The sequence below is a fragment of the Odontesthes bonariensis genome, chromosome 16, assembly GCF_027942865.1.
Source record: "Odontesthes bonariensis isolate fOdoBon6 chromosome 16, fOdoBon6.hap1, whole genome shotgun sequence".
Lineage (NCBI taxonomy): Eukaryota > Metazoa > Chordata > Actinopteri > Atheriniformes > Atherinopsidae > Odontesthes > Odontesthes bonariensis.
Window position 1 is genome coordinate 30,704,218 of NC_134521.1, and position 16,318 is coordinate 30,720,535.

Genomic DNA, 16,318 nt, shown 5'->3' on the forward strand with positions numbered 1-16,318 from the left:
AGGCCGATTTTATATAAAAAAAAAAAAAAAAAAAAACGCATTAAATAACTTTATCGGTGGTATAAGCCTTAAAATGTGACACTAAATTTTTTTTCCGGCACAGTTTCACGTGCTGGGTGCATGTCTTTCTTTTATTTCAAACTGGTACACCAAAAATATCATTTTTGTTTGGCTTTCATCAGTACAAACACTGACTTTATGCAAACAGAGTTATGTTGTATGTTATTTTATCAAATATCACATTCTGTTTTCTCTACAAGCAGGAAATCTCTCATGTTGATCAGACCAAGCTTCTGCGGTGTTCTGGTCATGTCAAAACAAACTTGGTCTTCATTTTCATGATGGCACAGAATGTCTTGAAACTGATTCCCATGTAACCACATTCACCCTCTAAATTGAGTTCTTACAAAAGGCGCTAAGAGAGATAAAACATTTGAATAATTCTGGCCCCTCCTCCCTATTTGATCTCCTCCCACCCCCTTTATGTCCCAAAATACAGAGGCAACCTGTTGCACCCAAGCTTAGGAGACATTCATAGCTCAGACAACACACTGAGCAGGGACAGCAGGGCTAAATGTCCAGCAGTAGGTGCAGTCAAAGAGGAATGGGTAAGAAAACGTTTGCCACTTCAGCTGGATTCCTTTGAAAGGTTAGTTTAATCAATTTCTCAACCTCCACATAAGAAATTGATCTGCGCATGCAGTCCGTAATCTGTTTTCCAAAATGTCATTGTGTATGAGTTTTCCAACAAGTGTCCTTGCTCTGACAGATGAAAGGAAGGAGTAAGAGAATACGCATGTTAAGAGAAGTCCTCCATGCAGCTTGATGGGACTGTAACAAAGTTGTTGCCAAGGAATCTTTCTGCAATCCTGGACATCTTATAAAAGGCTCTTGCAACGTTGCTCAAAATTGGCATGGAAGACGGCAGGTCGCTTTGAAACATATTTAGAAGGAAGTAGTAGAGAATACAAGATAGTTTAGTCAAGGACGTCAGAGAGTGGAAAGGGTAAGACATACGATTTGTAAGGTTTTGCATCAGAGCTCCAAATTTGCCATCCCACAGCTCATTTCACTGAAAAACAAAGAGGGTTGAAATTCATCAAAAAGTCATGGATGAAGCTAAAGAGGGAGCACAGGAGGCAATGGTAAACAAGGCTCTTGTTAATTTCCAGGCAACCTTGCAAGCTGCTGTGAGTGAGGTACATGTGGACGTAAGTGCTTTTAAGCAGAGAATAGAGCAAAGGATCGACGAGCTATGCATTTCCAACAGACCACTGGCTGAGGCGGTAACCCAGCTGCAGGAGGAGAACCTGCAGCTCAGAGCAAAGCTTGAGGCCCTCAGTCGTCTGGTAGAGGGTCTTGCTGGATTAAAGATCGAGAGGAATCCTCCTGACATCAAGAAGAACGAGAGGGAGGGTATAGAAAATGGCCACATATATACAAAATCCAAGACCCAGGAGGAACAGAAGGGCCGGGTAAACTCTGCAGGATCAGACAACAACCAGTCCACCTCCACATATTCAGAACCATCAGGGTCAAGTGGAGAATCAAGCCTTGCTGCTGCCACTGCTGCCCCCAGCAACACCTCAGCCCCTCCTCCATGGAGAGCAAGGAGACATGCAGAGATTAATGTAAGTATTTAATTTGCTTCTAAAACGTACAAAATAATGGAGTCATCAGTGACCACTAAAAATAGCTAGATGAACATTACAAAAAAATAAGTAATGTAAGGGATTGCGGTACCAGACCATGTTCCTGAGAGAAAAGCCGTGGTCGAGACTGAATGAGTTTGATTTGGGCAGCCATGGATAGCCAGGGAAGTACAACAAGTAATGGATGAACATGTGTCCTTTTTTGTTGATTAAACACCAAAGATGCCGCTGTATTCTGGGGTTTCACTGTGCATGCTGGAAGACCTGTTTGAAAAGCACTGCAGTTGTTGAGGCAAGAGATAACCATGGCCTCTACCAAGAGTTGAATGGCGTACCGATTTCAGATACAACCTTTTTTTTTATGATGTTGTAAAGTGCAAAGTAATATGACTAAGAGATAGATGCAACATGGCAAGAGAGGGAGAACTGGTCATCAATCATGACACCCAAGTTTATTTCAGTCTTCCTTCATTTATTTTCCATTTCTACTTTAACCTATTCAGCATCACAAGGAAGGGCTTGAGCCTATCATAGGTACCATGGACTGCAGGCAGCTCAGTTCAGCACCTGGACTCTTCTACTACTAAGTCATGCTGTTGATATGCAGTATGTGGTTAGACATCATCCTGCTGAAATATCCAAGGCCATCCCTGAAAAGATGTTTTCTGGATGGGAGCGCTAAAATCTGTGTAAACTGTTCTGCACTGATGGTGCCTTTCGAGATGTGACACTTCTATACCAATGAGAGGCAGTGTTTTGAACTGGGGGAAGATAACAAGTCAGTTGGCCCCTTTCCTCTTTAGACTGAGGGACATGGCCATATTGATATCTAATTTCAATATGACAACAGAACAGTTTTCCACTTTTCCTCAGTCTATTTTAAATTATCTTTGGTCCAGAGAAGACAGCAGTGCACCCATTTGGCTCCTTTGTATGATAGTGCTTTAACCTGCATTTGTGGATGGCACCGTGAACTGTGTTCTCAGATAATGATTTCTGGAAGTTTTCCTGATTTCACTAACAGAATCATGAGTGTTTTTGATGCAGTGCTGCCCGAGGGCCTGAATATCAGCACAGAGATGTGTCCAGATACTCTGAATATTTTGAATATCACAAATATATAGTACTGTAGGTGGTAGAATATTCCAAGTTTTTGCAATTTTACATTGAGGAATCCTAATCTTAAATTGCTCAACAATTTGTTGACAGTTTATTGCAGATTGCTGAACTTCTGCCCATCTTTACATCTGAGAGACACTGCCTCTCTAAGGTGCTCTTTTTATGCCCAATCATATTACTGACCTTTTGCCAATTAACCTAATTAGTTTTATCATGTTACTCGATATGTTTATTTTCAGCACCGCTTACTTTTCCAGCCCTTTGTTGCCAAAATTTTTATAGACATGTTGCTGCCATCAAATTGAGCTGAAATTTTCATGAGATAGGCAACAGTTTTACTTTCAACAATTGATATGTTTTCTATTTTCTATTAAAAGTAAAATATTTGTTGATACGATTTGAAAATCTTTGCATTCTGTTTTAATTTTCAATTTAAACAGTGTTTCAACTTCTTTTGGAATTGGTATTTCAAAGATGACCCCCTAATTTTTCCCTTTCATTTCAACTATGTATCTGTAGGAAATTAGATAAGCTGATACATTGATATTGAAAGTTATTACTCCCTAAGAATCTTTATTGGCACTGGCATCCAAAATCTAGTATTAGTCAGGCTCCCCTGCTTTACAGGATGACTTCATGGCAATAAACTTGGGCAGCTCTGTGTACATGCTTGGTATAAATACTGTTAAGTGTAGTATGTCCTGATGGGCACACTTGACCACATCTAACCTTCCTTCCAGCGCAGCTTAACTTTACCTTAGCAAATTCACACAAGATTATCCACCCTCAGCAGGCAAAATATGTATGAATGTACTGCTTGAGCCTTCCCAATTTGACAACAGATCATTATAGCATTCAACCACTGGATCCTGGTCAAAGGTTCCTTAGCACTAATGGTATTTTACAGGATTGCATATAAGCCTGATAGTGATATGAAAGCCACTTTCTCTCTTTACCATGAAAGAGAGCAAATGTTCTTATGAACCAAACTGATTTCATGTCAGGGGACACATCAGTTGGGCTTTGACTTATGGAAGGGGAGCCCAGCTATAGTAAATCTTTAACCTCTGACCTCACCATGATGGCACTGCTTTACAGGCTTCGGATCCCCTGCCACTGTTTGTATCGCATACTGTTAAATCAAAGATTAAATATGAAATTTAAAAAACACACTGCATATGTCCATTACATAAAAACCCACCAAATACAAATTCTTTTAAAACTTTTAAAACTCTCTCGACCCCAATTCTTAGCACTCTTCTGCTTTTGACCTGCTTTTATAACTGCAGGTCCTCCAAAGGGCACATGTATTTTTGGGTCTGTGATTTGGGAGTGAGCTGGAGCTCTTCTGAACCTCTGCGTGCTCTCCACTTATTGTAACAGCACTACAACGTCCTGCCTTATCTTAAATATGCACCATTTGCAGGATGAATGAGGGCAGGGAGGGACTGATGCAGTGAATTCAAGCCTAAAAAATTGAGTGACTACAATCAGAACTATAGGATAAACTAGCACACTAAACCATTAGATTCCTCATAAGTGTTGTCTGTACACATATTATGTGGCACTGCAAGACGTCACTTACATGCACACTCTAAAGACAGGTATATAAATAAACCCATGTTCCCTAAACACTCAAGAATTTTGCCTCCCAGCCAATCCGAGTCTCAAGTCTCCTAATGGAAAGTTAAATTGCGTCTACGTCGCTGTCAATTAAAACCCTCAGTCTGCACCATGACAGAGGAAACCAGCTGTCCTCTCGAAACATGCACCCTGCCAACATTCCTCTCCGCTGAAGTCACCTGGTCTTTTCTCAACCATCACCCTCTCGACTCTGACATACAACAGATTAAACCCCCGGTACTAAGCTAGTCATCTGATTTGTCAGTTATTTTTTGCCCTGTCATTGACGAGGTAAAATAGTTCTCACTCAACTGCTTTTAATTCTACTCTCAACTATCTTAATCCTTTTTTTTTTCAAAACGGTATAGCTTAATAAATTCTTTTGAGAGGAAACTGTTCTCTAAGTGTTTTTTTTTAATTTTCATTTGGGAATTTGCTGCATCTTTTCCAAAGTTGGCTCAAAATTTAGTATGACTAGCAATCTCTTGAAAATCTCTGACAAGTCAGTACTCAATTTCAATTTATTAAGTCTTTACAATGCAAATCCAACAGAGCTGAGAAATATATGGCTCCTTGGCTGCTGAATGCTCCACTGTTAACTGCTAACTTTGTGCAGTAACACACAGAGGGCTTTATTAGCTTGTGCACCAAGAACAGGGAGTGATAGAAATCCATACAACAATAAGCTGAAAGAAGACGAAAGGCTTCACGGTGATAAGGGTCAGTCCAGGGCTGAGTGATAGTTCTCTCAGAGGTTTTCTCTCTATTGTAAGCTCTTTGTGCATTAAAATTCTTTAAATTTACAGAAGCCCCTCCATCTCAGTCCAGGGTTTTCTCAAACCTATGACAGAATGTGAAATAGCTACGCTGGGCCACAGCGCAAAACATTATCATGATAGGGACTCCAAAATTGTACAGTTACAATATTTTCCTCTCTTTACACAGCTTAACTTTCAAATACTTACGATATAGCCTACACTGCCTTTCCAAAAGAAAAAGTCACACATTAATATTTTTTTTGGACCGCCTTTAGCTCTGATTACGGCACGTAATTGCTGTGGCATCATTTCGATAAACTTCTGCATTGTCACAACATTAATTTCCGTCCAGAGTTTCATTAATTTTTTCGCCAAGATGTAGTGGGGATGGTGGGAGAGTCAGACCGCTGCTCCAACACATCCCAAAGATTCTCAATGGGGTTACGGTCTGGACTCTGTGACAGACCAATCCATGTGTGAAAATGATGTCTTATGCTCCCTCAACCACTCTTTCACAATTTGAGCCCGATGAATCCACTGGCATTGTCATCTAGGAATTTTATTTTGGGACGGGCAGTGTATATTCTGGTGAGGCTGGGGATGTTTTTCTGCTGTTATTTCCAACATCACGACTGACATCATTGTTGAACATGCTTGCATAAAGACTGTCACGTTACAAGTATGGCACCTCAACTGAAGCATGAGCATCTCTCTCTGTTTGCCATTTTTGACCATCAGCCAAAGAGTCTGAGCACACCAGGCATTTACGGAGGGGTTCATCCAAGAGATGGGTGTAAAATGGAACGTTTATGACCAAAGGTGACAGGAGTTCTTGGTGCACCCACATTTATGTCAATTTGCTTGATTGATATCTTTTGCGGTTCTAGTGGCCTTTTAATCAGGCAGTAGATACAGGAAAGTGGACAGAAAGAGTGGGGGAGGATGTGTAATAAAGGCTGTGGGCTGGGACTTAAACCTGGCCCAGCTGCAATGGGGATGTTCAGCCTCTGCATGTGGAATGCCTGCTCAACCAGTAGAGCTATGTGGCACACCCTGGAAGCGTCTCCATGTCGATTTTACAATAACATTATTACAATAGTATATTTTAATTTTGAATATAGAATAGATTAGTTTAACAAATTAGTAAATGTCTCATTCTGGGTTTAACCATCAAGATCTGCCATGAGCTGGCGGCGGGGGGTCATTGTCTGAAATCATCCTCTGAACTGATGGACAGGCCTGTGTTTGTATGTTTGCCTGTATCCAACCAGAGAATGTTTGGATGTTTCCAAGGCAGACTTAAAACTGCTGTGGGGGTAAGCATTTACCAGGGGTTGTGGGGATTACCAGGGTCAGACAGTCAGACTGTGATATCCTACAGCAGCTACAATAGAGCCCACAGATCACTGTGGTGATAATCTCCACCTGATGACGGGTTGACGAACTGACAGCAATAGCTCTATCAGGTGGCGTCCAGTCCATGCTGTTTCTCTGGAAAGCAAAAAGGCTGAATGGGGTGGGTGAGGTAGCGAACACAGTCTCGAGCCTCAGGCTGATATACTTAGGCGCTGTTTGGACTGCTCAAGCTAACTCCCTGATTTCCAAAGCATCCATTTGGGGCTATATTGGGATGTAAGAAGAGTGCAGCGGAAACTCTTGCAAAGGGGCTGATTGCAAAATCTAAAATAGCTCTCAGTGGGATCCTGGGTTTGTTGGCCACAGCTGTCATAAAAAGAGAAGCTGTCAGCTGTTAACAGCTGAAGATCACTCACACAGTGAAACAGATTTACCATGAAAAATGATAAAGATCTAAAAGTGACTTTAGCTCCACAGTATGCAGTAGTCTGAACAGCTAAAGAACCATTGATGAGCAACTCAGAGTGATGCTGCTGAGGAAGATGGAGAATTGGCCACAGACACAAATTGTTTTTTTTTATATAATTCATTCCAGAGGTGGCAAAAGAATAATTCCACACTCAAGTCTTTATATAACACAAAAACCTAATTCTGAACTCTGTTTTGAATAAAGCCCCCTTGTTCCACTTTGAGTTTGCAGTCACCATCATGTTCAGAGGTATTCAGAACAAAGATCAGAATTTTTCAGAATGACTGCAAACAGATGACAGATAAAACTCTGATATAGTTGCAGTTCCTATTGATGATAGCCTCGACCACTCAAAATTGGTTGTAGAATTAAGTAAAAGACCCAAACATAAAACTTGTGGAATGATTCTCCTGAAATGTTTTTGAGTGTAAATACAGAATGAATATTTTTTACCTTTCATAAAACTCTGTTGGAATAAAACGTATACACAAAATTCAGCTTTTTCTATTAAAGCTGCAGTCTGCAGGATTTGTTGTTGTCATACGTAAAGTCCTAATTTTTGGCATTTTAAGAGTTTACATGATCTATCAGAACGCTTGAAGTTGAAAACGGTGACCTCCGTAGTCGCAAAATGCAAGAAATGCTTATTTTTTAACCAAAAAATAAAAAGTTATTCAACTTCCTGTCCCGCCCCTTCAAAACACATGAGAACTCGTGCACGTCTACGTGCACGCCAGATTCGCGTACACGGCTCCTCATTCATCAACTCACCTGTCATTTGCGATCATGGAAGACACAGTAAGTAGACTAGCCCGTAATGAAGTTCAATAGTCCAGATAAATAAGCGTGGGGACGAGCCTACCTTGTATCGCGCGTGCACAATCGGTGATTGACAGGCAGCAGAGCCCAGCTCGTAAACCTGATTGGTTATCTTTTACCGGTCCGATCTGCAATTTTGTAAACAAACCTGCTGGCTTTGGAGGGACCTAGCGGGACATATAGGGGACCTAGAGAACTCATTTTTTTTGTATTGGGGTATTTAATGTACTACTTTCAGAATCCCCGGACAGTTCCAGGCATTATGCTTGAAAAAGAGTTGCAGACTGCAGCTTTAAAGACTTCTACCGTGGAGTCGCTCTGTTATGGAAACAGAACTTTTCTGTGAAGTAAATGGAGGCTCAATAATTCCGTGACTATGTTGTCTGTGATGAGTGTGTATAAATGTCCATCCTGAGCTCATTGTACCCATTTTGTACATCAGTCATTGATCCCCCCCCCAGTAACTTGGTCTGTCATTCTCAGGGGATGAATAACCCCGCAGATCTGTGGATGTCATTGTTTTATTCATGAGACAACACTGACTTAAATATTCAAATTACACACTGAGTATTTTACTTTTTAATGTAAAGGGCACTGATGACAAAGGAGATGTCACCCACGAAGCCACAACTGCACAAGAGAATCCCAAACTGCAAGGTGGGCAGCTGCTCCTCCAGTTTTATACAATGCACTTGGCAGACCTCACTTAATGCTTGGGTTTGGTTTTAACAGAAAACACCTCAGTAAACTCTGATGTAGCCCAAACTGCTGAAGCTCCTCTGCAGTCCCACCGACCCCTGACTGCCATCACCAAACAAAATCCAGAGTCCTCTGCCATGGAAACCCCCAGCTTGCCTGGTCTGTACATGTCCTCCTCATCCTTCATTAGTTCACATTTTGGCCTTAGCCAAATGACCTGCGTTGCGTTCTAATTTTCCTTCTGGTGTCGAGATCTGATGATAAGCATGATACAATTGTGTACAGCACCTTAAAGACAACGTATCAAATTCTATTCAGATGTGACCATAATGCTAGTGCTCAGTTCTTTTTAGAGATTTGTGGCAACATTAATATGACTTGTAATATTTCTCTTCTGTTCCATAAATCTTCATTTACTGTTGAACATGTTTGTACAAGCTGCTGTTTGCTTCATCATTAACACTGGAGCTTTAAGTTATCTGCGATACTGATTGTTGAGCAGTAATGTGTAAAAAACTGCTGTGGCATTACTGTGGTTGCCTGATTTATGTGGATGAAGGACTATGTTGTTTTCCTTGCAGACCATGAAGAATCAGATCCTCTGACCAAACCACATCTTCCTCTCACTGCAAAAGCAGCAAAAGAATCTCAATTAAAAGCAATGGAATCCAATACAAAATGTGGTGAGCTGAGAATCTTTATCTGCTGTGGGTCCTAGCTGTGGGTTTTTCTGTTAATTAAACAACCGTTTTTTTCTTTTTGGAAAGCAAAAGTCATTTTAAAAGTTAAACTGTTATGTTGGTATTGTCATCCTGCGTGGCGAATCTACACTGACATTATCAGACATCGCAGTCATTTATTGTTTTGGTACTTTTTCAGATGCTCTTGAAATGTGGCCACATCATCCCGTCACTTCCATGACATCTAAACCCAGTTCAGAGGGACTGCTTTCTGCCAAACCAGCACAGTCTCCAGCGTTGGCACCTAAGGCAACAGGTGGGGATTTATTGACGGGTCAGTCAGAAATCTGTTTCTTTTTGTGCACTACAGATCATAGAGAGGAATTAATCCCATAAACTCCTGCTAAAAATGATTGCAATTATTTGGTCCACTGTAAGTCGAGATCACTCTGTATGCCTTCTGTTCTCAGTCAGAAAATCGGAGGTTTTAACTGGTTGGCTGGTCCAACAGATACTTTTATACATTTATAGCGCAAAAAACCCTTCTAACGTTCCAGCTTTTTTTTTGGCCTGGTTCCCCTTGTCTTTTTAGTTTTGGACCTGCTTTTACAAATAGAAAGGACATTTTTAGAAGCTGTATGAAGTCAGTTCACCATAAGGAGCCTGGAGCCTATCCCACCGGTCATCGGGCGAGAGGCGGGGTACACCCTGGACAGGTTGCCAGGCCCAGAGCTATAGAGTTACGACACTCCCATTGACTCCCGTTGTAAAAAATGGCGGACGACACTTCCTGGTAATGGAGATGTCAATAGTTCCAAACAAGAGACGCAGCTCCGTTGATCTCAATTGCTCGTCAAGAACAATTAATGGTAAGTTAATGAAATAACAGCATTTTAAACGTTTTTTTTTTTTACATTTTTGAGCATTAGCAATCAGAAGTATACTTTTAGACATCGTTATTTGTACATTCGGTTTGCATGAAATGTCGATGTTGATGTTAAAAATGTTATGGATGAAAGGTTGGAAACGGAGGCTAACGTGAGGTAATTAATGGGATAATTTCAAAGTCCATTTACTTTTTATTGTCAGGTGACATTATGTAAAGTTGTTTTGGTTGTTACCTTTTAAAACATTACTAAATAATACATTTAACATTTTTGGTATTTCTGAAGTATTTTCTCCGGTAAATTGATGAAATTACAAAATTTTTTGGGGCATTGTGAGGCAGTAGCTGACTGGTCTTTAATTAATTAAGTAAGTTTTTTTCAGCATGACTTCACAGCTGTGATAATGAATTGTTTCTCTGTTGTTGTCAGGGTGGTCAGCAGATGTGGTGGTCGCTGCTGTCATGCTGCCACGGATCAACCCTCATTAGGACTTCAGCACATTTCTACAATGTCCAAACCCTTACATTTGATCAAATACAGTTCATTGTTGCAGATTAAACTACCCAACAGTATTAATAGCAGTAAAATAATCTTTATTGAGGCTTGTTTTACATTTTCCATGATGACATTTCATAATAAAATGTTTGGTTGAAATCTGGGGTTTTTTGGGAGTTTTTTTGCACAACTGACACATTTATTTGGTCATTTAATATAGTTTAAACTGGGAAAAAAGTTTTTTAATTCATATTTTAATCAATTAATTCATAATTTACAATAGTTTTCTGGCTTGAAGCACAATAAACCGGGTTACAGATGCATGTATTCAGTTCACATGAAAATCAAAAAATTGACATATAAAATAATTATGTCTTCTACAGAAAAGAAGAATTCATCCCGGCTCATCAGTCAAAGCATCTACAGCCACATATATCCCTCCAAGTCATTTAAAGCTTCTTTAAAATAATTTATTCAGCTCAGCTTTGCCACTCAGCTCTTTTTCCATCTGACACCAGAGAGAACAGACAGACTGAATTACATCTACAGATGGGGTCTTTGGTACAACAGGAGTAAATCCTGGGAACAGACAGTAATATCATGCTCTGTTGAAGGATGTAGATCTGAAGGTAAGCTGGACCACTGGCATGTTTAAGTATAAAGGAGGAAAAGGTATAGCTGTCCTCTGCTAGCATGCAGGGGTACCCTCTACGATTTAAAACGGTGATAAATGTGTCTCTGCCACTCCAAAAAAGAAAAACGTTGATAAAATACATCGTCAGTGTAGTAATCAATGCACATTATTGGTCAATATTTACCGAAAATTGCGTCGTAAATGTTAAAGTTGTAGATTTTGTGCTCTGTCCCGCTAAAACCCGTTAAAACTGACTGACAGCGCTGTGACGTTTGGAACTATTGAGACTTACATGAACCACGTGACAGCCAGCGGTGACATCAAAGCGTGTCGCAACTCTGTCTTGCTCTTTAGCTCTGGCCAGTCCATCACAGGGCCACACAGAGACAAACAATCCCACACACGCTCGCACTCACTCCAAAGGACAATTTTAGGGACACAAATGAACCTAACATGCATGGAATAAGGAATAGGAATAGCTGTGCTGCAGCGGCGCGCGTCGATGACGTCATCCTAGTAGACGCGTGTGTAGAAAGCCCCCCTATAGCCCCTAATAACAATAACACGGCAGCTCTGAACTAACAGTGGAATCGTACGCGTTCATTCATTCATTCGGGTTAAAGTATTGGCGAAATAAGGACAGATAATGCCTTATTTAGAGGCTGTATTATATGGATATACGCGGATCTCGAGTAATCTAAATATTGTCCGAAGGACGCCGACTTTCTGTTAACTGTTATCAGTGAGTAGATTAACGTATTTTATGCCAGAAATAAGGTCCAGGTTTAAAAAAAAAACGAACTTCCCCTTTAAAGATGAATGGATGGATGGTTTTATGGATGGATAGATGGAAACAGGCACACTTTATTTATACTAAAATTAGTCAATTCTAGTGTCACACTGGCCGAATAGAAAAACACAACAAATAAACAAAGCACTGTTTGATAACAAAACAAATTAATAAATAATGTGATTAAAAAGCTCTGCCATCAAGACAAAATCTTGCAAGAACATGACGTCCTAACACAGTTCAGCACCCCATCAAACCTGAACTCTCCAGGACATGAAATTAGCCATCAACAAAGCACATAAAGATGTTCTTTCGCTCATCCGTAACACATTTTCTTTTTTGTGACGGAATGTGTCCATTTTCTTTCCACCTTCGGTTTTCAAGTTAACTCTTCCATTTCCACTTGTGCAGGCAGATCTATAGCAAAGGAACTGAGGTCCCAGCCGTGCCAGGAGCAGATAGATCCTGTATCTCAGGCTTTGCCCCATCTCCCCCTCACAGCTGTAACCAAAAGCAGCTCTGAGGCTCCTGCTGCATCAAAACCTAATCAGGCTCTTACTTCAGCACCCAATCCTTCAGTACCAGAGTCACCGACGATAAAGCGAAGTGAATATCCATTCAGACATGGTGTGTACAGTGATATACTGCACTTACTCTAGCACTCGTTATGCTCTTAGCTGTTTGGTTTTGGAAGGAAATGCACTTGATTCAATGAAATGATTTTTTGTGGCCTGAAGATCTTTTGCCTACCGATGTGGAACACACTTATTGTAAGTCGCTTTGGATAAAAGCGTCTGCAAAATGACCGTAATGTAATGTAGTGTAAATATACAATTTGAAGTTTTTCAATTTTGCGATTTTTGATTTGAATTTTCTTAAATGTTTCATTAACGTTAGAAAATGGTTTAAAAATGGTCTTAAATCCCTCAGTTTAAAATGTGTGATTAATTTCTATTTTGTTTAGACATTAGTGAACCCAAGTCCCACTTCCCTCTCTCGGCCAAACCGAATGCAGAGTCTACATCGTCGGCTGCAGCTCAGTCTCAGAGTCTTCCACCATCAATGGAGCCAACAGTAAAACCTGGGGAATATCCCTTTAAGAGGGGTGAGTCTGACCAAGAATCCCTCATTTTTTATTCTTATAGTGTTGTAATGGGCATTTTCATTCTTTTTTAAATTTTTTTATACATATATTCTTTTTTTTTTGTAACAACGATTCAGCACCAATTCTCAAGACACCAAGTCCCAGTTTAAAGAGAAGTGTAAGCTTTCCTCAGTCTGCAGGTATGATCATGTCAACTGCTTTTAAAATGATACTTTCTTATCTTTTGTTGTTGTGATTTCTTCTTTTTTTAATGCCTCTCTTTCACGCTGCCCCACTTGTTCACTCCAAGCTTCTCTAACTGTCTCTCTACAGAAAAGTTACTTCCCTCTAAATCAATTATTACTTCTGGATTCTCTCCCAATTTGGACAAGTAAGTTATGGCCATTTATTAATTTATTTTTATTCTTAGACAGTAAGTGAACGTGAAACCAACATAACAATGACTGTGGTTGGATTATTTTTTTGTTGGAGAGTCCAAATGCATTACCATTTGCCTTCAAAAGATGAAAAAGCTTAGTCTGATGCTTGACTTTGCTTTTCACTTTTTCTCCACAGAAAATCGAACAAGCCAGGTGGGCTTGAGTTTAAGCAGGATTTGATGAAATCTCAAACGCTTCCCCGCTCCAATGGGGCTCAAGCTAAACGGGCTCTTTTTGAAAGGATGAACTCAGAGCCTATGAAGTAAGTTTGTTCAAAATATTTCCTCATAATCGATTCTTCGTTCCACAGTATGGATTTTGCCATAAAATCTGTCGCATTTCTCCCCAAACAGGCTAAAGGATTCCAAACCTAAACTGAAGCGCTCCCAGAGTTTTGGAGTTTCCAGTGCCAGTGGTATAAAACAAATTCTCCTGGAATGGTGTCGCTCAAAAACCATCGGCTATCAGGTCAGTCTATGGGTTATACATTTCTGCTTTGTCATAAATGTCCTAATTGCTTTGGGGCTTTTGTTCTTGTCATCTCACCATCTTTAGCAGATTGAGCAAGTTTGTTGAAACTTTTCCCTTTTTTTTTTTGTTTGTTCGTTTTAAAGACTTTATAGTCCTCTTAAGTGCTTGAATGAAAGGCAACTGCGCCACTTGCCTTTAAAGTTTCACAGTTTCCCTGTGAAAAGTTTCAGGCTTATAAGCCTAAAGCTTTCTGTTAGTCGGTTAAAACTGAAGAAACCTTTTAGATAAGAGAGATAAGAGATCAAACATCTTAAAGAGCCAAGAAAATAAGTCCTTCAGTTTACTTCTGCTCACGCACTGATTAGGATTACCATTACCAGAATGACTGAAAATGTCCACCAACATTTTAACCTAGAAAAAAAACAAGAATAAAAGCACATTTTTATATCCTTTATCCCATCAAGCATCCAACTTGGAACACTATAGACTCCCTATGGCATCTTAGCATTAATTTTCAATACTGCTCCACAGAGACGGAAAAGCTGCCAGCTTTGCTTTAAGAAGTAAAGTGGACAGTGAATAAAGGACTGAAAAGAGGAATGCATTACATTTTTTAACCAAGCAACTCCTCATCATCTTTTCCTCAGAACATTGACATCCAGAACTTCTCGTCCAGCTGGAGTGATGGGATGTCCTTCTGTGCTCTGGTCCACTCTTTCTTCCCTCTCGAGTTTGATTACAACACACTGGATCCGGCAAACCGCAAACACAACTTGGAGCTGGCCTTCACCACAGCAGAGTAAGCCAGCTGAAACTGACCTGGATGAAACTGACCATTTAGTCTGTACCACTGTATTGTGGATTAGAATGCCCTCGGTTTAAGGAGCTCATTTCACTGTTTTTAATTTTGTTCTGGTGTATTTCAGTGATGATATCTTTCTGTTTCAGGGAGCAGGCTGATTGTCTGCGTCTGATCGAGGTGGATGACATGTTAGATATGGGGCACAAGCCAGACCCCATGTGTGTGTTTACATATGTCCAGTCCCTCTACAACCACCTGAAGAAATTTGAATAACTCTTCATCAGAGTAGTTTACGAAGTCAGCACATTGTGAACCACAAAGAAACACAAATTCTGCCTTGGAAACAGCAGTTTTTGGTGCTCATTCATGTGTTGATGAGTTTTATACTGTGTGTGTGTTCATCAATTCCCCCACTTGCTTCAGCATTTAAATAGAACTAATGATTCTTAAAATGCACTTTTCTATGACATGTGTTGTCATGTGTGTGGTTGTAATGTTACAAAATAGAGGTTTGATTGTATAATTGTTAAATCAGTAAAAAATGTATCCATATGTACAAAAAGTGAACATTGTTCTTGTTGATGAGTCAGTGTCTGTTAACATGAGCGATCATTCAGATCAGTTTTATTTATGTAACACCAAATCACAACAAATGTCATCTCAAGACACTACAAAGATACAATTCAAGCAAATAAAATAAAATCCAAATTAGTCCACTTAATACAATGATAATTTATGAAAAAGAAGTAGCCTAGCTAAGGAAACCAACATATTGCTTTGAAACTTCTCTTTGGTCCAGTCTCCTGTCCTGGGCAAGCATGAGGCGACTGTGGAGAGAAACAACTCCCTTTCATCAGGAAGAAACCTCTGGCAGAACCAGACTCAGGAAGGGTAGCCATCCGCCTCGACCAGTTGGGGTTTGAGAGGACAGAAAAAAGGGGACAACAAACACCACAACACCACTCAAAGGATACCTGCTGAGAGAGAGAAACACAATGTTAATGACAATTATTATGTCATGTACATGGAGAGTAAAGAGAGCAGAGTGAGGAAAGGTGTATCATGGGAGGTCCCCCAGCAGTCTGAGCCTATAGCAGCATAATTAAGGGATGTTTTAGGGTCACCTGAGCCACCCTTGACTATAAACTTTGTCAAAAAGGAAAGTTTAAAGCCTAAGATAGTGAGGGTGTCTGCTTCCCGGATATTTACTGGCAGCTTATTCCACAGAGAGGGGCCTGATAACTGAAGGCTCTGCCTCCCATTCTACTTTGAGAAACCCTCGGAACCACAGGTAAACCTGCAGTTTGAGTGAAGTGCTCTTATATATGAAAATATATAACTATGTGATCTTTAAGATATGATGGAGCTTGGTCATTAAGAGCTTTATATGTGAGGAGAAGAATTTCAAATTCTATTCTGAATTTAACACAGAGCCAAGGAAGAGAAGCTAAAACTGGAGAATATGATCTCTGCTGTTAGATCTCATCACAACTCTGACTGCAGCATTTTGGATCAGCTGGAGGCTTTTCAGAGAAATTGT

The 16,318-nt window shown here is 40.1% G+C and overlaps 1 protein-coding gene across 3 annotated transcripts; it reads left to right on the plus strand.

The window, feature by feature from the left end:
* The first annotated feature begins 506 nt into the window (after positions 1–506).
* LOC142401471 (uncharacterized) lies at positions 507–15,345 on the plus strand. Of its 3 annotated transcripts, XM_075486911.1 has the most exons (14): positions 507–649; positions 770–1,631; positions 8,387–8,453; positions 8,529–8,654; positions 9,077–9,178; positions 9,375–9,491; positions 12,393–12,608; positions 12,946–13,086; positions 13,203–13,265; positions 13,399–13,456; positions 13,642–13,767; positions 13,859–13,973; positions 14,624–14,775; positions 14,925–15,345. In XM_075486911.1, the coding sequence occupies exons 2-14, from the start codon at positions 1,110–1,112 to the stop codon at positions 15,049–15,051; spliced, it is 1,932 nt and encodes a 643-aa protein (XP_075343026.1). In that variant the 5' UTR covers positions 507–649; positions 770–1,109; the 3' UTR covers positions 15,052–15,345. The 3 variants fall into 3 exon arrangements, with proteins under 3 accessions (XP_075343026.1, XP_075343027.1, XP_075343028.1); XM_075486912.1 differs by lacking the exon at positions 12,393–12,608 and having other exon boundaries at positions 9,375–9,509; XM_075486913.1 differs by lacking the exon at positions 12,393–12,608.
* Positions 15,346–16,318: the final 973 nt, after the last annotated feature.